This window comes from Morus notabilis, unplaced genomic scaffold (assembly GCF_000414095.1).
Source record: "Morus notabilis unplaced genomic scaffold, ASM41409v2 Scaffold46, whole genome shotgun sequence".
NCBI classification, from domain to species: Eukaryota; Viridiplantae; Streptophyta; class Magnoliopsida; order Rosales; family Moraceae; genus Morus; species Morus notabilis.
Genome location: NW_010365505.1, coordinates 759,985 through 784,883, shown reverse-complemented (window position 1 = coordinate 784,883; position 24,899 = coordinate 759,985). Strand labels below are relative to the sequence as shown.

Here is a 24,899-nt window from a genome sequence, read left to right as displayed (position 1 = left end):
GGCTTTCCCGGGGCTATCACGGGGCTGTACCGGGGTTGACCCGGTGCTGTCCTCGGGCTATACCGTGGTTGTACCGGGGCTGTCCCCGGGGCTGTACCGGGGCTGACCCGGGGATGTCCTGTGGCTGTCCCGAGACTGCCCCGGGGTTGTCCTAGGGCTGTACCGGGGCTATATCGGGGCTGTACCGGGGCTGTCTCCGGGCTGTTCTGGGGCTGTCTCCAAGTTGTACCCAGGCTGCCCCGGGGCTGTGCCGTGGCTGTCCCGGGGCTGTACCGGGGCTGACCCGGGGATGTCTTGTAGTTGTTCTGGGGCTGTACCGGGGCTATCCCTGGACTGTCCCCGGGCTGTACCGGGGCTGTCCTGGGGCTGCCCTTGGGCTGTCCCGGGGCTGTACCGGGGCTGACCCAGAGATGTCCCGTGGCTGTCCTGAAATTTAATTAAAGTTTGAAATCTTTAATTAAAACATTATTAATACATGTCATTCCCATTTAGAATGGAACGTTGCTATCCGCACTGTTAATATGGTGAGATATTGAATGAGTGTATTTCGCATAATGAGATTGTTTGGAACAGGGACACAGACTCAATATGAATTTCTAATAATTTTTGTTAAGCATAGAAATTCTAATTGAGTCTACCGATGATCATATATAGAATGATCTTAATCCTGAGTTCTTAACAAACTCCTATTTATGGATTTATGTCTTTTGATTTACTCGGTACGGATTCTGAGACCCTGAATCCTATTCCTTGTATTTTGGAGACATGATGAAATAGGTAGCTGGGAATGTTATTATACGAGATGGAATCCATTCCTTCTTGAGAAAGAAATAGATAGTACTCAAGGATGCAGATATAATTAGAGAGGTTAACGGATTCTACCTGACTCTAATTATGAATTATTTATGGAGGATTGATCTATATGCAATGACTATATCAAATGGATACTTCACAGTTTAGAAGTAATTAATGTCTATAATTTCGAGAGTTCAATTCCAAGTTTATAGTGGAGTAACTATTGGAATTAATAGAATTGATTAATTAATTAAAGTGTTTAATTAATTATTAATTTTATTGGAGCTCGGGATTATAGGTCCATAAGTCCCCGCGTCGTCCTTGTAATTCTACCAGACACAAAGGACAAAATGAGAATTTTAGAATTATAGAATTCTAAAATTAAATGCTCAAAAAATAATTAATTGAGAATTAATTATTATTTAAATAATGTGATTATTTAAATTTGAATTTGAATTATGAACATAATTTAAATTTATTCTTTTAAACTCATTTGATAAATTGTTCAATTTAGAATTCAAATTAATTTAAGTTTGACTTAAATTCCAATTTGAATTTGAATTAAAATTGGACTGCAGGATAAATGATTATTTTCTCTTCCTTCCCTAACTGCAATTGGCGCCACACACAGGGATAAAAACTCTAGGGTGGCTGGCCACTTAAGAGATAAGGTGTAGGAGATGGTTATCTTTCTTGATCTTGACGTTTGTGGTGTGAACGCTGACGTCTTGAATATTTCTATTGTCTGTCAAGTTATGTTGTTAACGTAATCTTAATTAAATGATCTGCACAATTTCGTAGAAGTGGCACTTTGGACATTTAATATCGACTTTCATGTCTTTCCTCAAATTAGATTCAATGAGATATGTTTTATACGGAGAGCCTCTCCGTGCCCACTTTCGGCGTTTGTTATCCCGTCACCACCGATGCCCTCGACACACTCTATGAGAAGGTATTGAAAATTCAGACCTTGATTCTTGAATTTTATGTTTTGGCTAACAAAGTAGTCAAATTTTCTTGTTTGCTTGGTAATGCGTTCATTTACATTGTCAAGTAAGGCCATTGTTAGGTTGTTTGTATTGTTTGAAGTGTCGAATTTGTTTTTTATTGGTGTTTGGATTGTGGGGTTTTGAATTGAATTGCCTTGTGCTCTTTAGGTCAAACCGAAGGGTGTCGCGATGACTGCCTTGTTGACAAAGGCCACTGCTATGGCTCTTGCTCAGCATCCGGTTGTGAACGCTTCATGCAAAGACAGTAAGAGCTTTACGTACAATAGTAACATAAATATTGCGGTTGTTGTTGCGATTAATGGCGGTCTTATAACGCTGGTTCTTCAGGATGCTGACAAGGTTTGAAATACACTCACCTTGTCCACTTTGTTCATGACAGCTTAAGTTCAATGCTTAGCGGGTAACTTATGTTTGTTGGCACAGATGGATCTGTATCTTTTATCTCAAAAGTGGAAGGAGCTGGTGGAGAAAGCCTGTTCAAAGCAACTTCAACCTCACGAGTACAATTCAGGTCTTCTTTATCAAATGTATTTGCACATATTTATTGTCTATTACTTTTCATGGTGCTCTTTTATGAATAGATCAAGTTGAATCATTGCAGAAATATTTACTCTGTCCAATTTGGGCATGTTTGGAGTGGATAGATTCAACACTATACTTCCGCCAGGTGAGTTGAAAACATCAATGCTAGGTTTTCCTTATTTCACAAATTGAGTAGTCTTCTGCTCCTTGTGACAATTAGTATTGCGCTGAAAGTTTGGTTGATGTTTAGGGTGCTATTATGGTTGTTGGAGCTTCAAAGCCGGCAGTTGTGGCTGATGCAGATGGCTTCTTCAGTGTAAAGAGTAAAATGCTGGTACGTGCAGTTTCTACTTTTATGTTACACTCACAAGGAGTTTTATAAGATTGAAAACAATAAAGTCTTTTCCCGCAGCATTCCCTATGAAATACAACATATACAATAAACAACAAGTACTATTTACGCTGCTTTCTTCCTAAAACCATATGATGAGCAGTGTCAATACCAATTTTCTTTAGAAATGTCAATACCAATTTACTTTAGAAATTGAGTATAAGAAGCAATATATGAAGCAATATATCTACACGATCTCACTATCAGACCATTAGATATAAATAAGCAGCAGGAGCTATGTTATTCTATACTTCATAGCTGCATGACTGAAGTTCCCTGTAATAGTGCTGATACAATAGTGCTACGCATTATTTTTCTTTCAGAATTTTAAATAGGGGGGACCTTATGATAAAACTCCAGTTCATTAGTTGCTTGAAATCCCAAAACATTCAGGAATCTAATTAACATTACAAAAGAGATATAAGGTTCTCTAGTAAGAATTGGTAGGTTCCAAACTTAGACATGCTAAGGTCAAACATAGCTATGGGTAGCTTACGGGGTTTTGTGTTACAGGAGTTCAGGCCTTTATTAATAGTCTTAACACAAGCTAGGAATTATCATATCCATTTGGATTGTGTATTAAGAATAACGTGGCCAAGTACATGGTTGTTGAAATTGGTTTGAATATATATATATCTATATATATATATAAATTTTAGAATAGAAACTGTTATTATTAATGAGAGTGTTGGAATTTCCTCCAACCAAAATAGCTTATCATCAATAGTAAGAGCATAAGCAGCCAAGGTATGGCTGCCCTATTATCTTCCTTATACACATGACATAACTTATCTCTAGAAAAAATATAATAAACTAGATACATCTGGCAATAACAATCTCAACTCATTACAAATGAAGAAAATTTTTATAACTTGGATGATTGCCAATGCATCAGCCCCCACAAATTGGAGGTTTAAATCAACGTAGACCAAGCATCCTTGAAGATGATGCAACCATCACAAACTTGAGGATAAGAATAATTTTGAACGACTACCAAGAATAAAATGATATGCTTGAAAGCTTCATGGTGGTTACCTGGGTATATGGTCCTAATTCTTATAGAGATAGAGGAGACTTTTGGGATGAATTGGCTTGAATTGTATTTGTGAACTGAATTGGTGTGTGGGAGGGGACTTCAATACAGGTTTAGTCAAGAAAAATTTCTAAGCGGAAGGGATACCAGAAGTATGAGGGCATTTGATAAACTCATTAGGGAGGCAGATTTAAGGGATTTAGTGTTGTCCAACTCTAAGTTCTCATGGACAAATTTTAGAGAAGATGTGACCAAGAGCAATTGATAGGTTTCTAGTTACAAATGGGTGGGATAACTTGTTCAATGAAGTTAGGCAAGTGGTGGGAGTGAGAGCATGTTCTGACCATTTCCCCTTGATCTTGGATAGCCATCTAGTAAAATGGAAACCAACACTTTTTCGGTTTGAAAATATGTGGTTGGACCATCCAAGTTTCCGGAAGGAATGTGAAATTTGGTGGGGCAACATGAATCCGGTTGGTTGGGAAGGCTACAAAATTATGGAGAAATTGAAAGGTTTGAAGGACAAATTAAAGACTTAGAATAAGGAATCTTTTGGGGATACAAATTTAGCAAGAAGTGAGCTTTTGGGGAGAATTGAGAGATCGGACAGTAAAGAAGAGGAGAGTGGTTTGGACAATGGTGGTAGGGAGGAAAGAAAAGTTTTAAGGAATCGGCTAGAAGAAATAATTTTTAAAGATATGGTGGCTTGGAAACAAAAAAAAAATGAAATTTAGAAGGACAAAGGAATGGGATGCGAACACAAAATTTTTTCGCAAGCCGCTACGTAACAGGAGAAATGAGAGTGTAATTTCAAGGTTGGAAAAGGATGATGATTCAGTGTTCGAAGACGAGGAAATTGGAAGAGAATATTTCGTTATGTGAGAAACTATTTCAAGTTGAAGAGGTTGTTTCTTGGTCTTTTCAGGGAATTGATTGGAGGGTGATTATGGATGAAAAGGCTCGGTGGTTTGAGCGACCTTTTGAAAGGAAATTAAGCTTGCAGTTTTTAGTAATGACAGGGATAAGTCACAGGGACCAAGTGGATTTTCAGCAGAGTTCTTTCAAGATTGTTTGTGTGGTGAAAAGAGACTTATTGAGAGTATGAGGAATTTCATAGGAGTGGTGTGATTAATTTTGCAGTTAACCATACTTTTCTTTGTGTAATTTCGGACCGACTCAAGGAGATTGAAAGACTATAGGCTAATAAGTTTGGTGGCAAGTTTACAACATTATGGCAAAAGTCTTGACAAATAGTTTGAGGGAAGTCCTAAGTGAAACAATTTTGTTGGCCCAAGGTGCATTTGTGAAGGATAGACAAAATTTTAGATGTGGTGCTTATTGCAAATGAGGCAGTAGAGGATTATAGCTCTAAGAAGAAACAGGGTTTGATGTTTAAAGTGGATTTCGAGAAGGCTTAGGTTTTTTGGACTCAATTATATTTCGCTACTTACAACTTAAAAGTGTTTCACTTGTTAGCTTCTCTTCTCTCCTCTCTCTAGAATTCCGAAGGATGAGTTCATAATCTCTTTACTGATTTTATTCATAAAATATCTAAATTAGTTAAGATGTCTCAAAAGGATTTGAATCGTTTTCTCCATGAGTTTAGAATAGGTCCAGAGTTGTACAAAATCTCACTAAGTGAAGACGGTGGCTTGGTGAGAATAGAGGAGTCCAATAGGAGGTCGAGTTTCTTCATTTCCTACGAGTTAGGTGCAGTGATCTGGATTTCTCAAACAATGGAGTTCTTGTGTAAGAATAATAGGATCGATGGTTTCAAAAAGACGTTCAACGGGGCACAATTTATTTTGCTGATTGAGGTGCTTACGATCGATACATGAAGATCACAAGAATCAATGGAGGAGCCTTTAGAAGCATCATTCTACCGGGAGACAGCAAGAAGATGGGATGGAAGATATTGATGAATAAGTTGAACAGGCTAATGGGAAGAGCTAGTTTTTTCAGGGACAATAGAAAGGCCAAAAAGGGTTTTCTCCGAGATCACAGGATTTGCCCTTGGATGTTGCCGTGCAATCTCCTTGTAACTCTCAGGTGCCAGCTCCGATTCATACACTGAAAAAATAAAATGAGATTACTCAGAGAGAGAAGATCTCACTAGAGTTGAATGCAAAAAGGAGCTTTGTCTCTTTCTTCCTTTCTCTCTTTTTTTTTTTTAATGGGATGTTAGCATGTAACACTTTGGTTGATTTTCTTTTTTAACCATTAAGCTAGGGTCCATTAGGGAGGCATACTCAAATCATAATTTGAGTTCAGTGGTGGGATCTTTGTGAGAGAGGAAATTTTGAAATTCAAACTCATTATAAGAAAATACTGTAACAGAATCATAATTTAAGTTTGAATGTAGCTTCCAAACAATCCTTTATAGTCTCTAAACTTTGTTTTGTGCTAGAAAGTGCCTCCAAACTATAATGAATGTGACGCTAATTTGACCATATAATTTGATCAAGTCAAGAACTTACAACACTTAAATTTTAAGGGTCGGGTAACAATTTTTAACCTACAGATAAAAGTCAAAATTGTATAGATTTAAATATTTTTCTCTAAATTTTTATGAGCTCTCATTTCGCCTTTGAGTATCCGAGTTGAGAAATATTTTGCTCCCATTACCACTACACCTTTTTGAAAAAAAAAAAAAAAAAAAAAAAAAAACTTTTTTGCTAAAAAAAGAAAGGGGCCTAAACGAGTGTGACTTTTTTTTTTCCGCTAATGAAACAAGTCTGCTTAAGGGGACTAGGTTTGGTCTGGATAAGAATCGAGTTAATATAACATTTCCAAAGAGAAAAGAAAAGAAAAGAAAATCTTGGGGAAAATGAAATGAAGGAAATTCATGGAATAGATCCACAACACATAATGAATAAAAGATTTGAATGTAGTATTATTACTTGGGGCTCCAAGATATTCTGCATCTTCTTCTTCGTCTTCATCGTCTTCTAAGCTAACGCCCCATGCGGGCGTGGTGTTCTCATCCTCATTACTATGCTTTTTTTTGGTGCTGAGAGAGTGCCTCAGCTTCTTGGCCTTCTCTTTGACCTTGGTCAGCATGGATTTCCTTTGATGGTGGCCATGATCTTCTTCTTGGTCATGGTTCCTCGCATGTGGAGATGATGAAGAAGATGGTGTTGACCACCATGATCCATCGCCCTCTGCATGCATGCACATCTAAACTTGTTACCGATAATATTATCTAGAATTTTTAATAAGAAGAAATGAAATCACTAGAATTCGAATTTCGGTGAAAACATGCATAGACTTGCACAGCCAATTCCACTTGGATAGTACGTACCTAGGATATATGCAAGTATTTGAATATGTTTTTGCTAGACTACAACATGCATAGTTATATTTTTGCCTCAAATGGAACATTCTTCTTATTACTGATAAAGGAAAATATTCATGAACATAGTTTTATGATGCTTTTAGATTGAATTGGTATCATGGGTTTGATTACCTCGGAGCAATTGTTCAATAGTTGGACTAGTGGGTGTTTTAGGAGATTCACGTCCTTGGGTGCGATCAGTTTGAGCCATTGCCGTAATTCTTGACAATTCAGTCCGCTTCATGTGTTTAGGCAACAAATTTATATGTCTATATGTTATATGTTACTAATCATGGGCAGAAATCAAGGATGGTGCTTAGGCATTGGTTTCGGGTTCCATAATTGTTGGTCAATGCCGGCTCAAAGGGTAAGGCATTAAGGGAATTAATTGCCTAAGGCCCTCCTTAAGTCAAGGTTCCTATTATTAGGATCCTTAACTACTTATCTTTGCACCTCAAGAAATTGAACACGCTAATTAGTTCTATTTTCTTAACCAAAAAAAAAAAAAAAAAAAATCATATTTTTTAAGTCTTAGTTTAATTTCGTAAAACTCGTAAACAGGAACTAGTATTAAAAGTTGCTTGTTTCTCAATACCAACTTTTAATATATATTCTTTTCGTTTCTTCAGAGAATTGACCGTTCAACTTTTCAAATAGCTCTCGTGGCATACTTGATACCAGCAATACCTCTTAAGTCTTTAAGATGGCAAACTCGCACGTGTCTAATTTCGTGAGTTTTATAACATCCGTTTGTTTAAGTTGAGCAAATTCAGGCAGTTGGTTACCAAAATTAGAAATCTGGGGGACAATTTACTAAATCACAACAATCTCAGGGGCAATTTTGTTAAAAACCTAAAGGATAATTCCTCCTAAAAATAACAAACACCATAATACGACAACATATGCTCAAAACGACAGGGCTTAAGAAAACATTTTGCCGTGTACAAGAATTTGTAAGAAAGACAATGCATAGAAAACGACAATACATTCTCAGGAAACGACAATTAATTTCGGAAATAAGATTAATTCGTGTAAACGATAATGATATTAGACCAAGTAACTGTCTAAAACCAAAAACAGACGGTGAAACGACGACACATTAACCGGTAAGAAAATCCATTAATCCTCAGCAAATAAACGACAATTCCTCTCGGAAAGACGGAAACATTTGAAAGAGACAAGATATCCTAAATGTGGCCGTAACTTAAGAACAACTTATTTATTTGGCCAATTTTCCATTTATTTAGAAACGACAACTTTATTTGTGCTTTCTCAATACAAAAGAAAACAATAATTAAGAAAAAAAAACGAGTAGAACTCAAAAGACCGCCGCACATCCCAGAACGACTTCGCAAAAAATGGAATACACGGCAACACAGAAAAAGAAATTTATTGCAAAAAACGACGTTCTTCAAAATATATAACAACTCCATGCGACAAATTTTTAAATACATTATTTAAGTAAACGACAATTTATGCTACGAACGACAAACAAAAATGAGTTCAAAAACGACAACATACACTTTCAAAGGTCAACCTACAGCATCTGTTCTAGAAATACAAAACGGCCATTACAAGTTTCTTATTGTGTTTGTCTCCCTTTCAATTTTTCCCCCGAATTCTATGGGTGTCTAATTATTATAATTTTTTTTGAGGATGTTGTCTAATTAATTTCGATTATGCATTGGCTGATTTTTTTTTTCTCTTTAGTTTTTTTAAAGGGAAACTTCCCTGTTTTTATAGTTAGACTTGTTCCACTTGTTATCAATCAATGAGAAAAATTATTCTCAATACAAAATTAATTGCAGAAGAGGGAAAAAAGAAAACCCAAATCACAATCTCTAGTCATAAGAAGACGTTTAGTTCATGAATTAGAATTATTTTTTATTTACGTATATTTTTTATGAGAAAAAATACTGTAACGAACTATGAATCATGATTCGAATCAGGATACGAATCCCCTTATCAAATACACTATCCTTAATCATTTATTTCTTCGATTTTCCTTTTTTTTTTTGACATGAACCTAATAAATCCAGTTTTAATCCCTTACTTGTTTCTCACGAAAATCTTTTTGGTGTAAAATGCTCCTTAAAAAATAAAATATAAAAAAAAAAACACACACACATTAGTTTGCCCGACCCAAAAATCTATTAAAATAAAAAGAAATGAAAAGAAAATAGCCCACTTGTTTGTGACTTGAGCTACAAATACAAATCTCCACATTTTATTTTCCCCAGAAATTATTTTCCAAAAAAAAAAAAAAAAAAAAAAAAAAAAAAAAAACTAACAAAAACCCTCTTAAGCCTTAACCCCCCTCTCTCTCTCTCACCGTCTTTCTTCGGGTCGGCTCCTTTCTCTTCTTATCCTCAACAATGGCGTTCTTCGCCGCCGCGCCTAGTCATCTTCTCAACCCGACCACTCTCCCTTCCTCCTTCACCTCCCGTCCCAAATTACCACCCGCCACCACTACCTCCTCCTCCTCCGCCGCCGTCTCATCTCGCTCCTCCACTCTAAAATGCAATCTCTCTTCCCCTTCTCTTTCCTCTTCCCAAAACCTCCAGCCTTCCAACCTCTCACCCCTCTCTCCCCTCCTCGATAACCTCCCCAAGGTCCTCGCAGCCTCCTCCGCCGTCACCCTCGTCTTCAGCCTCTGCTCCTCCGCCTTCAACTCCCCCGAAAACCTCACAGGCGGCGGCGGAAACGGAGGAAGTGGATTTGGCGGAGGCGGTGGCGGTGGAAGTGGAAATGGCGGCGGCGGTAATGGAGGTAGCGGCGGGTTTTGGAGAAGACTGTTCTGTCCCTCGGCAGCGTTTGCCGACGACTCTCAGTCCCAGGAGTGGGATTCCCACGGCCTCCCGGCCAACATTGTGGTCCAGCTGAACAAATTGAGCGGGTTCAAGAAATATAGGGTTTCCGACATCCAATTCCTCGATCGGCGGCGAGGGAACACGGTGGGGCCGGAGGACTCGTTCTTCGAGATGGTCTCGCTGAGGCCTGGTGGCGTCTACGCCAAGGCGCAGCTCCAGAAGGAGCTGGAGACGCTGGCGACCTGCGGAATGTTCGAGAAGGTCGACATGGAAGGGAAGACCAACCCGGACGGGACCCTCGGCGTGACAATCTCGTTCACCGAGAGCACATGGCAGTCGGCCGACAAGTTCCGGTGCATAAATGTCGGGATGATGCCGCAGTCGAAGCCTATCGAGATGGACCCGGACATGACGGACAAGGAGAAGCTCGAGTACTTCAAGAATCAGGAGAAGGACTACAAGAGGAGGATCGAGAGGGCCCGCCCCTGCCTGCTGCCGATGCCGGTGTACCGGGAGGTTATGCAGATGCTGAGGGATCAGGGGAAGGTCAGCGCCAGGCTGCTGCAGAGGATCAGGGACAGAGTTCAGAAATGGTATCATGACGAAGGCTATGCCTGTGCCCAGGTCGTCAATTTTGGGAATTTGAATACGAAAGAGGTCGTTTGTGAGGTTGTGGAAGGGGATATTACTCAGCTCGTTATTCAGTTCCAGGATAAACTTGGCAATGTAGTTGAAGGGAACACTCAAATCCCTGTTGTCAAGAGAGAATTGCCCAGACAGGTAAATCATAAGTTGAACGAAGATTTTACTTCTTTTTTTTTTTCATGTGTAATGTCGAATGAGCATTGTTTTACAGCTTTTAGGATGGCAGTATTAGTTTCTGTGTTTACTTGGTGATTGAAATGTGGGGTTAAAGGTCTATTAGGTGACTGGCTATAATTGATGGATTTGTTTTTAATATAGTTTTAATGGGTTATTTGTTTGTTTCAGGCTTTCGTAGGGTGATTTATTTGGTTTTATGTTTGTTTTTTGTGTTTACTTGGTATTTATAGTGGTTAAAGGCCTACTAGGTAACTTGCATTGGGTCGTATTGATTTGATTACTTAGTTTTTATTGATGAATGTTTGAAATGAATTTATAGCTTCGACCAGGCTACGTTTTCAACATAGAAGCTGGGAAGCAGGCCCTGAGGAATATAAATTCACTAGCTTTGTTTTCGAACATTGAAGTCAACCCAAGACCCGATGAGAAGAATGAAGGAGGAATAATAGTAGAAATTAAGCTTAAAGAACTAGAGCAGAAGACGGCTGAAGTTAGTACAGAATGGAGTATTGTTCCTGGACGTGGAGGATATCCTACTTTGGTAAGTGTTTTCATACGTTTTTAAATAACCATCTATGTTTAAGGCTTCGGTATTGAGTCTTTGCATTTTGTATATCTTCCATGTTTAGGCTTCACTGCAGCCTGGTGGAACTGTTACTTTTGAGCATCGGAATATCAAAGGGCTCAATAGATCGATCCTTGGTTCTGTAACCACCAGCAACTTCCTCAATCCCCAGGTGATACTAGTAGGAAAAAAAAAAAAACGAGTTTGTAGTTTTCGACTTGATGTCAAGATGATTCACCATTGCCTGCCATGAAATTGTTTCATTAAATGTAGATAATGATATTTTCTCAGGATGACCTTGCTTTCAAGCTTGAATACGTGCATCCATACCTGGATGGTGTTTACAATCCTCGCAACCGAAGTCTCCGTGTGAGCTGCTTTAACAGCCGAAAACTGAGTCCAGTCTTCACTGGTGGGCCTGGGGCTGATGAAGTACCCCCCATATGGGTTGATCGAGCTGGTGTTAAGGCTAATATTACAGAGGTACGATTTTCCTTCTTTTTTTTTTGGTCAGTTATGCTTATTATTGACAACAACAACAAAAAAACAAAAAAATAATAATTCTTGTGCTTATTGTTGTTGTCAATTATGCTTATTGTTGTGTTTTTCTTTTGAATCTATTTTACTTTGCATAATTTCTTATGTGCTCTTGCAGAATTTCACTCGCCAAAGCAAATTCACTTATGGCCTTGTAATGGAAGAGATCACAACCCGTGACGAAAGTAGTCATATATGTCCAAATGGCCAGCGGATTTTGCCCAGTGGAGGAATCAGTGTAGATGGACCTCCAACCACTCTCAGTGGCACTGGCATTGACCGTATGGCCTTTCTTCAGGCAAATATCACGCGTGATAATACTAAGTTTGTGAATGGTACTATAGTTGGTCAGAGAAATGTATTTCAGGTAAGGGCCACTTTCTTATATGTTTGTGTTGCTTTTTCATGTCATAACTAGCCAAAGACACCAGTTTAGCTGATATCGCGTGTGTTTGTGTGTAAATCTACTTCTCACTAGTTAGCGATAAGAAAAGGCATTGAGCTTATACATACGGGTGGTCATATGATAGAACCAGCAAACAATTATCAGGTTCAAGCAATTAAACAGAGCAAATGATCGATCAGAACTGGAATTAACTGATATTACTAATGAGAAATTAGGAAGGAATACAAGATATGGGGTTTTCGAGAGACCCTTGCACTCCTAGAGCCTAAGCTCGTCTAAATTCTCACTAAGCAAAATGATTGATGCCCTCTCACACCAACCCAGCTCACGTTTTTTTCATCACTCTACTAACAAACTTTCTAACAGAATTCTCCCAAACTCCTAGGACCCTGACATCAGCTGACATCACTCCCTCTCAATTAGGACACAATCCAGAGCCCAAGCCAACATTCCCTGCCAGCCCAACCTTCTCATTGCCCACTCATCATCCAACTTCTGCTCCACACTTGCTCCATTAGCTTGAACCGAGCCCTGCACTTCGTCCTTCTGCAGTTCCTTTTCTTGAGCAACACCATTCATCCTGCCCTTCTTCCTTCGTGCATAAGTAAAGCACACAGGAGGTCTATCATCATATTATTAGTTGCTCATTGTGTCCATGTTTTTTTAGTTTATAACCAGTGTCAAGGTAATGAAAGCCAAAGAGTGTGTGCAAGTATAGAAAATCCCTAGACACATCATCATAAACTGTTTTCTGTTTTGTCTAACTTCATATGAAATATGTTTATTCTCTAACTTGTGTAACTCTTTACAAAATTGTAGGTGGACCAAGGTCTCGGTATCGGCAGCAAGTTTCCGTTCTTTAACCGTCATCAGTTGACGTTGACTAAATTTTTCCAGCTAAAGCAAGTAGAGGAGGGTGCTGGTAAACCACCCCCACCTGTTCTTGTACTCCATGGGCACTATGGTGGCTGTGTTGGCGACCTTCCAAGTTATGATGCCTTCACTCTTGGTGGCCCCTATTCTGTGAGAGGTTATAACATGGGTGAGATAGGCGCAGCGAGAAACATCGTTGAGGTAAGAGCTACTTTACTCGGAAAAGGTTACAGTAATACTAGCAATCACAAAAATGATTTATCGTTTTCATATTGGACTATGAGTTGAGAGCAGAAACAGACCTAACTTTTCAATTTCTTTTCGGGTAATGTTATGTTCAGCTTGCAGCCGAGCTTCGGATACCTGTGCAAGGTACACATGTATATGCATTTGTTGAGCATGGAAATGATCTAGGAAGCTCAAAAGATGTGAAGGGGAACCCGACAGAGGTTTACAGGCGAATGGGTCATGGGTCATCTTACGGTGCTGGAGTTAAACTAGGTCTAGTGCGCGCAGAGTATGCTGTTGATCATAACTCCGGCACTGGTGCTGTATTTTTCCGCTTTGGAGAGAGGTTTTAGATGCGAGTAGATTGTTAATTTTGTTTATGATGTTCGGCTTCTTAGGATATTGTGAAAGAAAGAGAGCGAAGTTCCGACCAAGTGCATTTAAACAACTTTTCATGGTTTTGCTTTAAACTAGACAATAGACGTGTGATCCAAATGGAATGGGATTTTTCCATTTTGGTTATTATTCAAATGAATAGACCTTGTAATAATTTGCTATTTCGGAAAATATGGCCAACCTTTTTAATATATATATATATATATATATATATATATTGCCTGCTTATATAGTCGTATGACACCAAGGAATTCTTCCAAATTGAAGACTTTGTATCTGGGTTTGTCAGTGCCTATTGTTGAATCCGGAAGAGGATATTTATATTTTCCAGTATAAATTGTTTAACAAGCTCGTGAGATTTCATTGCAACAGTAAAAAAGATTACAAAAACAGATGTAAGAGGTCATAGCATCATTCCAAGCGATTATTGTTGTGGTAGCATTCAATATTTTCTACAGCCGACAAAAATGATGAGCAATGAGAGTAAAGAATAACGCTTTCGCCAGCATTGTAAGATCTGCCTCTTGGCAATTTGAAATCAGTGGAGGCCAACTTCTATCTGTAACTGTCCAGAAATGAATAGAATCATGAGACTTTTGCGATGGCCACTTGACACTTGCTGGTGTTTAAGAGCTGAAATCACCCATTTCTCTAGAATATTTAGAGTGACAACATTTATCCTTCGATAATGAATTCTTCAAACAAAAAGTTGACCCTACTACAAACCCAATTCCTTCTTTAACCGAGCAAGAGTGGCTTCTATCTCATCTATGTCGTCCTCAATGCTGCTTCCTTTGCCTGCTTCAGTTTTCTCTGTCCCAGGACTTGCTGAAGTATCACGACTCTGAGGCCCTGCATCGTAATTATAGGTTTCGGTCTCGCTATCTGATACATTGAGTTCCTTCTCGAGAAATTCTACAAACTCTTCTCCAATTTCCTGCAGAGTGTAAATTCACAAGTGATTAAAGGTTTCATGAACATGAATTGTTAAAAAGTTATAAATAATCATATGCTCGTATGCATTAAATTTGCAATTCAATAGTAGTTCTTACCGCCAATTCCTCCCACAGGCTTTTTGGCTTTCCTTTCGATGAATTTTCCTCCCAGTTCTTGAATTCTTCTTGAAGATCCCTGAAGAAGTCCTCTGCAACACCAGACACACCTAAATTACTCACGATACAAAGGGGAAAAGAAATAACTCCCACACGTTCTGAAGAATGCAAGTTCAAGGCCAATGTGACTGCTTGTGAAGAGGACAAAACTACCTATTGTTATTTGAACATCTCTCAAAAAATTACCTGCATTCATGAAGGGAACAAATAAGGATACCCAAAGCTATGTAAAACAAGGTGATTGACAGCACAAGGTCAGAAATTTCGTTGTTGGCTGTTTGAGGACTTTGGCGGAAGTGCAAGGAATCCACATGAATTCCAGCATAATACTCCATATTGAATTAGAGTTGGCATTGAAACAGTCAAATTATTGCACATCAATTAGCTTTTGATGTCAATAAGATTTCCATTATCTTTATATGTGTTTGAGTGTGTAAGAAACAAAATTGGCAACAAAAGTACATACCGAATCCGTAAAACTCTTCTTCCTCTTGTGAAACCCTACTTCTTTGAGCAGAAGAATAGGAAAAATCAGATCCGCGACTTCCAGCATCGTACTTCCTGCGTGATTCTGAATTCAGGAGCGTATTGTATGCATGTTTAATTCTCATAAACTTCTCCTGTGCATTTGCCTGTGAAATAAAGAATTTGCACAATGAAGCAACTTATAGAAAACCCAAAAAACAAAAGCGGATACAAGCAACATGGTAACTGCTATTGTTATTATTCTTCTTGTTATTACCATCACCAATTTTTCAAATTTCCCTTATACATGCATGATAAAAGGAAAAAAAAAAAATGAGACTTTGCAAAAACAATTCTTTTAAAACCAATAACCACTGGGTTCCAAATGTATTGCAGAACATAAAACACAATTGGTACAGAAAAGAAAGTGAAATGAGTAGGTTATTATCCACGTCTTCTGTTGGTAACTAGGAGACGCCATAACTGTAAATATTGAGCAACAAGCTCATCCTTTTCCTGTGTCTTTTTTCTTTTCCTAAAGTGATCTGACGATGGCTTACTTAAAAAATTCTCATTAATTTTTGGAAAATGAATTAACAAAATCAAGAACATAACTTGCCATTTGTACATAAGAGGACACCAACAACAAAATAGAATTGCAATCTCCATACAAAACCACAATCACTTTTACCAAGTATTTTCAAAGCAAAACCAATCTAACCAAAACCGGATTCTTGAAAATTATACCCAAAATGAAAATTTTTAAATTGAACAAAAGCAAAGCTGTCCAAAGCATTTACTTAAAGAAAATACCTCCTTATTGACATCAGGATGATACTTGAGAGCTAGTTTCCGATAAGCCCTCTTGATTTCACCCGCAGAAGCAGAAGGGGAAACGCCAAGAACTTCGTAAGGAGATTCTCTGCGACTCGCCCTTACAACAAAATTCCTGCTTTTTCTCTTTAAGGCCCATAAACTTGGCGTTGAGGACCTTCTAGAGCGCAAGAACACATTAAATGCATGAATCGAGCTGTATCTGCAAATGGGTATTGAGAAATTCGCATGATTTTGTAATCGGAATAGAGAAGATCTTCTAAGAGGAGATATCGGGGACAGATTGAAGAAACAGAGAGGAGAAGGGTCCGGAGTTAGAGGAAGAGACAAGCCACGCATGTTCTTCGTGAATGAATAATGTCCGACGCCTTTTGTAAGCTCATGTCCTCGGATGGCAGTTGTCGCTGAGATTAGAGTTCGGTGTGTTCAAGGCAAAGCTTTCTCTTGGTGGCCTCAAACCTTCTATGGCTATCTGATATTCTGATTGAAGACAAACGTGGTACTTAACCTCTTCTTGTTGGCCTCATAATAAAGACCAATTTTTTATTATATATATATATAATAAAATAAAAAAGCAGCCTCTGATGTGAGATCCAAAAAAAACTTCCACCGGTCAAATTTTATTTTTTAACTGTTAAATTGACGGTATGAACAATTTTATGTGACGTTGTTATAAATTTTTAATATAAATTTGTATAAATTTAATTTTTAAAAAATTAATTTAATGATTAAAAAATATAATTCCATCGGTGAAAGTTATTTTTAGAGTTTCATTGTAGAATTTGCAAAAAAAAAAAAAAAAAAAAAAATTTGTTCACAAATTAATTCTGTAGTTTTTCTTTTCTTTTTTTGGGAGGAAATATTAAATTTTAATTTTGAGAAAATTATTGATAGATATGAACAAATACACTACAATGCTTTTTTATTAGATTTCATTAAATTATCTTTTGTTATTTAATATGATTCTACAATTAGATATATGGACCCTCAAAGCTATATTATAGATTACACCCTAAGCTATGCTCATCCTTCAATGTTTGGCCATTCAGTCACAAAAACATTAAAAACTCAATGGAATTAACCATGTGACCATCATATTACTGATTAATTCTGATACATCATGCCTATAAGATAAACTTCAAGAGAAAAATGTTGAAATTATTTTTAAAGTGCATGAATTTGAATTAGTACCCTTTTGTTTTGACTAGTACAAAATACAAACTTTAGTCGAGTACATTGAAATCTCCTAAAGCAATTATTATCAAATGGCCTGGATTGCTTTGGCTTGGAGTGGGTCCAGTGCCAAAGTCATCATGAACCAAGTGATGACAAAGCCATAAATGGCACAAGCGTTTATGGCTTTGCTGAATGGGGTTCCACAGCAAAGTGCCTCGTTTTGGTTTTTGATCAAAGTGTGTGTCGTTGCTTGCTTCCCCACGCAATGCGCGGTTGCATAAAAGGGCCAGCATTCCACCGGAACATCACCATAATTCACCGTAGGTATCAGACCTCACCAGACGCCTATGCGAAGGTCCTCGAAATCTACGCTCATGATAGAGAGTTGCGCTCCGGAACAGCTCTCCACGCCCACCTGGTCATCAAGGGCTTGTCCCGTAGGACCCATCCCGCCTCCAAGCTCATGGCTTTCTACACCTTGTGTGGCAAACCAACTGATGCCCGCAAATTGTTCGACGAAATTCCTCAAACAAACATTCGCCGGTGGATCGTCCTTATTGGGGCCTATGCTCGCTGCGGGTTTTATCAGCAGACGCTAGAAGTATTCCGCAAGATGCAGAGAGAGGGATTGAGGCATGATATAATTGTCATTCCTAGCGTTCTCAAGGCGTGCGGTCATCTTTTCTATGCACGGATTGGTGAGGTAGTGCACGCTGTGATCCTCAAGTGCTCGTTTGGTTTCGATGTTTTTGTTATTAGTGCACTGATTGATATGTACTCAAAGACTGGACAAGTAGAAAAAGCGCGTTGCATCTTTGACGAAATGGTGGAGAAAGATTTGGTGGCATTGAATGCTCTTGTTTCAGGCTATGCTCAGGATGGACAACCTGAAAAAGGATTAAGTTTGGTGGAGAAGATGGAAGTAGGGGGATTGACGCCTAATTTAGTGACTTGGAACACTTTGATTGCTGGGTTTTCGCAGAAGGGCGAAGATGAAATGGTTTCTCATCTCTTTGACTTGATGCATGATAAAGGAGTTGAGCCTGATTATGTATCTTGGACCTCGGTTATATCTGGGTTAGTGCAGAACTTTCGAAATAAGGAAGCTTTTGACAGATTTAAACAGATGTTAAATCATGGGTTCTGTCCAACTTCAGCTACTATAAGTAGTCTCTTGTCTGCTTGTTCTGCTGTGGCAAACATTAGGTTTGGAAAGGAGATTCATGGGCATGCGTTAGTTATTGGAGTTGAAAAAGATATATTTGTGAGGAGTGCTCTAGTTGACATGTATGGAAAATGCGGATTCATTGATGAAGCGAGGGGATTGTTCTTCAAGATGTCCGAGAGAAACACTGCCACTTGGAATTCAATGATATTTGGATACGCGAATAATGGGTATTGTAATGAAGCTATTGAGCTTTTCAACCAGATGGAGAAGGAAGATGAAAAGAAACTTGATCATCTTACTTTTACTGCAGTTCTCACTGCTTGTAGCCATGCTAGGATGCTTGATCTAGGACAAAGTCTGTTCGACTTGATGCAAGAGAAGTACAGAATCATTCCAAGGCTAGAGCATTATGCATGCTTGATCGATCTTCTCGGCCGAGCAGGAAAACTCAACGAAGCTTATGATATGATCAAGGCAATGCCAATTGAACCAGATTTGTTTGTATGGGGAGCATTACTAGGGGCCTGCAGGAATCATGGGAATATAGATATTGCTGAAATAGCAGCTAGGCATTTGTCGGAGCTAGAGCCCGAAAGTGCAGGAAACAAGTTGTTGCTGTCAGGTTTATATGCTGATGCCGGCAGCTGGGGAAACGTTGCAAGGTTGAAGAAAACGACGTTTAGAAAAAGATTGAGAAAATTTCAAGGGTGCAGTTGGATAGAAACCATCTGATGTGTTACAAAGGCTTCGCAAGAACATTTTCGCAGTATATGCTTCTGTACTAGCCAATCAACACTTTCGGAGGATTATGCCAATTGATTTTACAGTAAATTCATTCTTGTTTCCTTATTTCTTCGTGATATTAACACAAATACTACTTCACAAGTAACGGTCAACGCAGATAATTTGATCGCATAGTAGTGAACAATACTTGACCATAATATGGATCATCCGGTAAAAGAGACTCCACAGTTTGTAGCAACAACAGGAAACATTAAGCACAATGCTACAGGTCAATCTTAGATCAGTCAAAGCTCACACATTTGGTTCAGTACATATTATTTTAAACCGTAGGCTTCAGCCTGACATGCTTTTCAAGCACAAGAAACAAGTTTAGGAAATGAAATAGAATAGATAAATCATAATATATGAAGTGCAGTAGGAATTATTTAATCCAAAACATAAATACACTTATGGCTGCACTACATCTATATGTATAGCAGCAATTCAGAATCAATTGATGTTGTACAGGCTCACAAACTTGAATGAACTGCCTCGGGAATCATGTGGAACAAGATGCATCTGCGTTCATGTTTGATGCAACATTAATTTGTAAGTCTTAAAACATAACCAACTCAAACGTTTCAAAGGAACATGAATCTGGGGAAGTAGGATAACAATGATACCACAAGTTCAATACTCAAACCTTTACTTGGGAATAACAATAGGGGTCTAGTAGTAAATTACCTTCCGGTAGCATTATAAGAAAAGGAATACATAACATCTCCACTCGGGAAAAAGATGTGGTCATGTAGAAAAGCTCGGCTAAAAGTCTATGACAGGTTGGTATCTAGGGAATTTTTTTTTTCTTTTTTCATTTCTTTAATTAATTTATTTCTCGTAGTCTTTTATATCCCATCAATCAATTCGGTATAATCACTAATGGTAAGTCCTGTATGGGTCCTAAATTTTAAAAAATTAGGAACATATTCTGTTATGACAGCATATGGAACATGTTCCAAAATCATGAGGAAGATTTGCAGTTCTTTTCCACCATTGTATTTCAAGAGAAAATATTCTGTTGCCAAAGTAATCTACTTATAAACCGATAATTTTCTCAAACTGATTCTATAAGCCAGGGGGTCTCCCATGACACTTCAAAAGTATGTAATACCATTCATTGTGTTTATACTTTGTATATTTGCAGACAATGTCAGGTTATATAGTAGAGAATCCCCCAGAAAACGGCTTAACTCGCCAAGTTATGGACGGGAAAAACAAAAGGAAAAAAAATGTTTATGTGCGACGAGAATAATTTGAAAGCAAATTTTTCTATTTTGCATCAAAGGAAGAAACTGATATCTGTGTGCGCTATCCAACTCATCAGTGAATTATTCAATAGGAAATAGAAAAGAAAAAAGAGGAAAGGTTTCTTACTATGCATTGTGAATTGTCAAAGATTCTGCAAGCTCTCCAACAACCATTCAGAGTGGGAGCGACAATGTCAAACATGAAAAATTTTCTTAAAAAGTCCCACAAGAACTAACGACTTTACAAAGAAATGATCTCAAAGTGCATCCAACAATACAAACTACTAAAAGCAAAATAGAAAGAACATGTGTATTGATAACTGAACCATTCACAAATAAAATCCCAAGAATATGTACGAGGAATTAAAACAAACTCGCAATTCAAAAGACCATCAGAGGAAGCAGAAACATCTAACATGTCAGCAAAAACGAAAACACAAAATAAATATGTCAATCACTTATTAATGAATATGTAGAAGCAGAAAGAATTTTCATACATGATAAAAGAGGCGAAAAGTTGATTTAAGGCATTCGACCCAGCAAGGATGAACAGCTGATACTTTTGCTTAATTTTTATATTGGCTTTTAGCTTTGCTGCTGAAAAGAAGCCTTATTTAATACATTAATCAATGAAAAAGGGAATGACATACATCAATTGAAAAATATGTTAATTTAAGACCTAAAGGCTGCTGATATGCAGAATAATAAATAATACACCATGAACCTCCTGCTGTTATCAAGTATGTGCATATATATGTGTGTACAAGCATATAAACATAAACCCCAAGTTATATTGGAGTATGCTATGCCTCTAAAGTGTATCCATGTAATACCTAATAACCCTTCACACGCTTGTCAGTTGAGCTCCAAGACTTAGCTTCAACCAACTTGCTCAACTTCTGAATCTACACAAGAACAAACTATAAATCACCTGAAATCCTTATGCACCCATCAACAAAAACAATGCCATACAAGTTAAACTACAAGAATGAGGACCCCCAAAAGCTGATACTTTTAAAAATACAGTTCTGCTACTCCTAATGCGGGTCATTTAATCATCTAAATATCTATACATATATAAGTATGAAGTGCTAGAGAAACTTATAGGGAATTGGAACTACTATGGCCCCAAAAGACGCAAAGGAACAGCAGGAGACCAGCTAAAAGTGCCCTCGAATCCCCACATCACCTGTTTCTTTAGAGAAGCCCGTCACATCACATGTTAAACAATCATAACAACACCAAGTTCCCAAAACTAAGGCTATCAAGAGCCTAACCTCGGTTCACAGAAGTATAAATTCAACGTATAGAATACGTCAAATATTACAATCGAATAACACAGAATGCAAGGTGACAAAATTAGTATACACAATGGCAGGGTGAAAGCAGAGTAAGACCAATAAACTAAACTCACCTCCGGTTATGGTGTCAACAATATGTGGAAGATTCTATTTATCACTACGAGCCACATGTGGATAAGTTACAACCGAACCATAATTATTCCCAGACCAATCTCGCTGCTGCTGCAACATATTAAACGGATGATGATGGTGGTGATGAGACTCGAACCCATGGTGGTACCCTACAGCACCTTTAGGCGGTGCCCCCACGGGCATGCCCATATGGCCATGACCATGATGAGTCATTCCCAGAACCGGCATGGGCATCACCGGCGGGTACGGAATCGGCACCGGGACCTGGAAATGCCCATTTCCATGGCTGTGTCCGTTGGAGTGACCGCTGGCGGTGCTAAACTCGTGGAGGCTCTGTGGTACCGGGGTAGACGAGAAAAGCTGGTCCGATGCCGAGGGGCCCTCGGTGGACAACCCCTGCATCCTCTTCAAGTAGAGGCGGTACTTCTGCAGGTGGCTAGCGACGTTCTCGCGGGTCAATCCCTCAACATTCATCAGCTGCATAATCGTCTTCGGCACGGCGTTTTTGATCCCCAAATGGCCGACGACGTCGACGAACCGCTTGTGGAGATGCGGGGTCCACACAAGGCGAGGCCGCTTCAGCGTCCGTGCGGCGGGGTCGTCGCCTGAATTATCAACCGGGAGTGCGGAATCGTCCTCCTCGGCGCAGTCCATGATCTTCCGAGACTTCCTCGAATCGGATCCGGAACCGTCGCGATCGTTCTCGTCGGCCTCCACCACCGCCGACTCGTGGCTCTCGCCTAACGACTTGAAGATGTTGGGCGATTGGGTAATGCCGCGGAGCGACGAGAGCGTGTCCTCCGAGGCCTGATTGACGTCGAGGAGCGTGCGGTACTGCACCGGTGAGATGCTGAACGCCGACGCCAGCTCCGGCGGAATCAACGGCTGAGACAGCGGCGTCAGATCGTCAACGCTCGGTAGTCCCGCCTCCCACTCCAGAACTCGCTCCTCGTCGCCGCAATCGACACCGCCTTCGTACTCGCTCATCTTCACCTCCTCACCCATACCCAAACCCAAGGCCGGAATCGGAATTGCAGAAATTCCAGAAAAGTTTTCGCCTTTGAGCTTAGGGTTTGGAGATCATATTCGGAACTGGAACAGGAAGTGAAACCAGATCGAGTCAGAGATAATCAAGGGAAGGAAAACAAGGGAGAGAGAAGAAAACAATCTGATGTGTTTCTCCGAGAAGATATTTCATGAGATTCGGGGGCTAAGGGGTGTGTTTGGGAGAAGAGAAAATGAAAGAAACGAAAATGGTAATTTTCTATTTTGAGCTTTGGAAAGAAAAAGTGCAATATCAGATTCCAGATCACTCAAGAGCTAGTGCCAACGTGGACGACTTAGCCAGATATTTTTGATCTTCTAATATCTTAAACACGTTTTTTAATCCCAACTCCCCACTCGCCACCACCAAATTCTCAAAAATACTCGCCACTTGATTAATCCACACGTCTCGTAGATTGCTCCTTATTTTTCCCAGTAATACTTCACCGTTCAGATAAGGCTAGCCCCATCCCACGCGGTCTGCGCGTGCTTTACACTTGTAAAATTAAGTTACCCAAAATAGCCTTAAGATTAGGCCACGTAAAAAGTGTCTGGTAGACTGGTAGTGGTCAAGTAAGCAAGGTTCTTATACTTTTTTGAGGTTATTTCAGTAATTGAGAGGGGGCTGGAATTCTCTATCACCGACTTTAGGACTGTCCACTGGTAGATTGTGTATTGTTTTAGGGCCAATAGGAAGAGAGAATAATGTAGGGGTTGTTATTTTGTATTTTTGAGTTATGATGACTTGAGTGATGATTTTGAATTGAATTTGAATTATAATTTGAATTGAAGTTGTAACTTGAGTTTGTGTTTGGATATGCACATTTGAGTTATGATTTGAATTGAGAATTTTTTTGAGTTTGTGTTTGAGTGGGTCAAAACTTAGGGTTTGTTCTTTTGTCGTTTTTGAGTTAGGTGATTTGAGTGTAAATCTTGAGTTGAGTTTGAGTTATAACTTGAGTTAAAATTGTAACTTGAGTTTGTGTTTGGTTGTATACATTTGAGTTATGGTTTGAGATAAGAATCTTTTTAAGTTTGTGTTTGAGTTAAAACTTGAATTGTATTTAGATAGGGGCTGTTCGGCTGGGATGTTTTTGAGTGAAAAACTCAAAAAAAGTAACTCGAGTTATAACTTTATTCGAGTTCATGTTCTTTAAAGTTTGAACTCGAGTTTGGGACTAAAACTCGAGTTCAAGTTTCTCCTTCAACTCGAGTTCAGAAACTCGAACTCAAATTGATTAACAGTATTTTTTCTATTCTTAAAAATGTTATAATTTTTTCGTTTTAATTCTGATTGAGATGATTTTTTTCTATGCATTGACAACGAAAGACGAATAAAACCCGACCCATATACCCTATTAAAATTTTTCATCAGCATTGAGTTTTTATTAAAATACTATCTAAATACAAATTCAAGTTTTGACTCACTCAAACACAAACTCAAAAAAATTCTTATCTCAAACCATAACTCAAATGTACACAACCAAACACAAACTCAAATTACAACTTTAACTCAAGTTATAACTCAAACTCAACTCAAAATTTACACTCAAGTTACCTAACTCAAAAACATCAAAAGAACAAGCCCATAGTATTTTAATAAAAACTCAATGCTGATGGAAAATTTTAATAGAGTATATGGGTGGGGTTTTATTCACCTTTTCGTTGTCAACGCATAGAAAAAAAATCATCTCAATCAGAATTAAAACGAAAAAGTTATAGTATTTTTAAGAATAGAAAAAATATTGTTCATTAATTTGAGTTCGAGTTTCTGAACTCGAGTTGAAGGGGAAAGTTGAACTCGAGTTTTAGTCCCAAACTCGAATTCAAACTTGAGTTCAAACTTAAAAGAACATGAACTTGAATAAAGTTGTAACTTGAGTTGTTTTTTTTTAATTTTTGACTCAGAAAATGG

General features: G+C 38.6%; 6 protein-coding genes across 8 annotated transcripts; 3 read left to right on the top strand and 3 right to left on the bottom strand.

The window, feature by feature from the left end:
• Window positions 1-1,660: 1,660 nt before the first annotated feature.
• Window positions 1,661-4,856, top strand: LOC21407998 (dihydrolipoyllysine-residue acetyltransferase component 4 of pyruvate dehydrogenase complex, chloroplastic). Its single transcript, XM_024172358.1, has 6 exons — window positions 1,661-1,747; window positions 1,953-2,144; window positions 2,229-2,316; window positions 2,387-2,472; window positions 2,578-2,661; window positions 4,677-4,856. Exons 1-6 carry the CDS (start codon window positions 1,661-1,663, stop codon window positions 4,854-4,856), a joined length of 717 nt encoding a protein of 238 aa, XP_024028126.1.
• An 831-nt stretch (window positions 4,857-5,687) lies between these two features.
• On the bottom strand, window positions 5,688-7,296 carry LOC21407997. The gene is made up of 3 exons (XM_010108231.2): window positions 7,218-7,296; window positions 6,652-6,912; window positions 5,688-5,821 (listed from the first exon to the last, which is right to left on the bottom strand). Exons 1-3 carry the CDS (start codon window positions 7,294-7,296, stop codon window positions 5,688-5,690), a joined length of 474 nt encoding a protein of 157 aa, XP_010106533.2.
• A 2,056-nt stretch (window positions 7,297-9,352) lies between these two features.
• Window positions 9,353-13,911, top strand: LOC21407996 (protein TOC75-3, chloroplastic). The gene is made up of 7 exons (XM_010108230.2): window positions 9,353-10,675; window positions 11,037-11,258; window positions 11,347-11,454; window positions 11,574-11,765; window positions 11,938-12,186; window positions 13,045-13,299; window positions 13,440-13,911. The coding sequence occupies exons 1-7, from the start codon at window positions 9,461-9,463 to the stop codon at window positions 13,677-13,679; spliced, it is 2,481 nt and encodes an 826-aa protein (XP_010106532.1). The 5' UTR covers window positions 9,353-9,460; the 3' UTR covers window positions 13,680-13,911.
• A 93-nt stretch (window positions 13,912-14,004) lies between these two features.
• On the bottom strand, window positions 14,005-16,644 carry LOC21407995 (dnaJ homolog subfamily B member 9). Of its 2 annotated transcripts, XM_024172330.1 has the most exons (5): window positions 16,113-16,644; window positions 15,301-15,466; window positions 14,988-15,020; window positions 14,775-14,866; window positions 14,005-14,659 (listed from the first exon to the last, which is right to left on the bottom strand). In XM_024172330.1, exons 1-5 carry the CDS (start codon window positions 16,470-16,472, stop codon window positions 14,441-14,443), a joined length of 870 nt encoding a protein of 289 aa, XP_024028098.1. In that variant the 5' UTR covers window positions 16,473-16,644; the 3' UTR covers window positions 14,005-14,440. The 2 variants fall into 2 exon arrangements, with proteins under 2 accessions (XP_024028098.1, XP_024028100.1); XM_024172332.1 differs by lacking the exon at window positions 14,988-15,020.
• Window positions 16,645-17,419: 775 nt separating this feature from the next.
• Window positions 17,420-19,369, top strand: LOC21407994 (pentatricopeptide repeat-containing protein At5g59600). Its single transcript, XM_010108228.2, has one exon. The coding sequence runs from the start codon at window positions 17,575-17,577 to the stop codon at window positions 19,207-19,209; it is 1,635 nt and encodes a 544-aa protein (XP_010106530.1). The 5' UTR covers window positions 17,420-17,574; the 3' UTR covers window positions 19,210-19,369.
• A 113-nt stretch (window positions 19,370-19,482) lies between these two features.
• Window positions 19,483-23,338, bottom strand: LOC21407993 (transcription factor BOA). Of its 2 annotated transcripts, none has more exons than XM_024172304.1 (2): window positions 21,922-23,338; window positions 19,483-19,779 (listed from the first exon to the last, which is right to left on the bottom strand). In XM_024172304.1, exon 1 carries the CDS (start codon window positions 22,943-22,945, stop codon window positions 21,956-21,958), a length of 990 nt encoding a protein of 329 aa, XP_024028072.1. In that variant the 5' UTR covers window positions 22,946-23,338; the 3' UTR covers window positions 19,483-19,779; window positions 21,922-21,955. The 2 variants fall into 2 exon arrangements, with proteins under 2 accessions (XP_024028072.1, XP_010106529.1); XM_010108227.2 differs by lacking the exon at window positions 19,483-19,779 and adding an exon at window positions 21,106-21,412.
• Window positions 23,339-24,899: the final 1,561 nt, after the last annotated feature.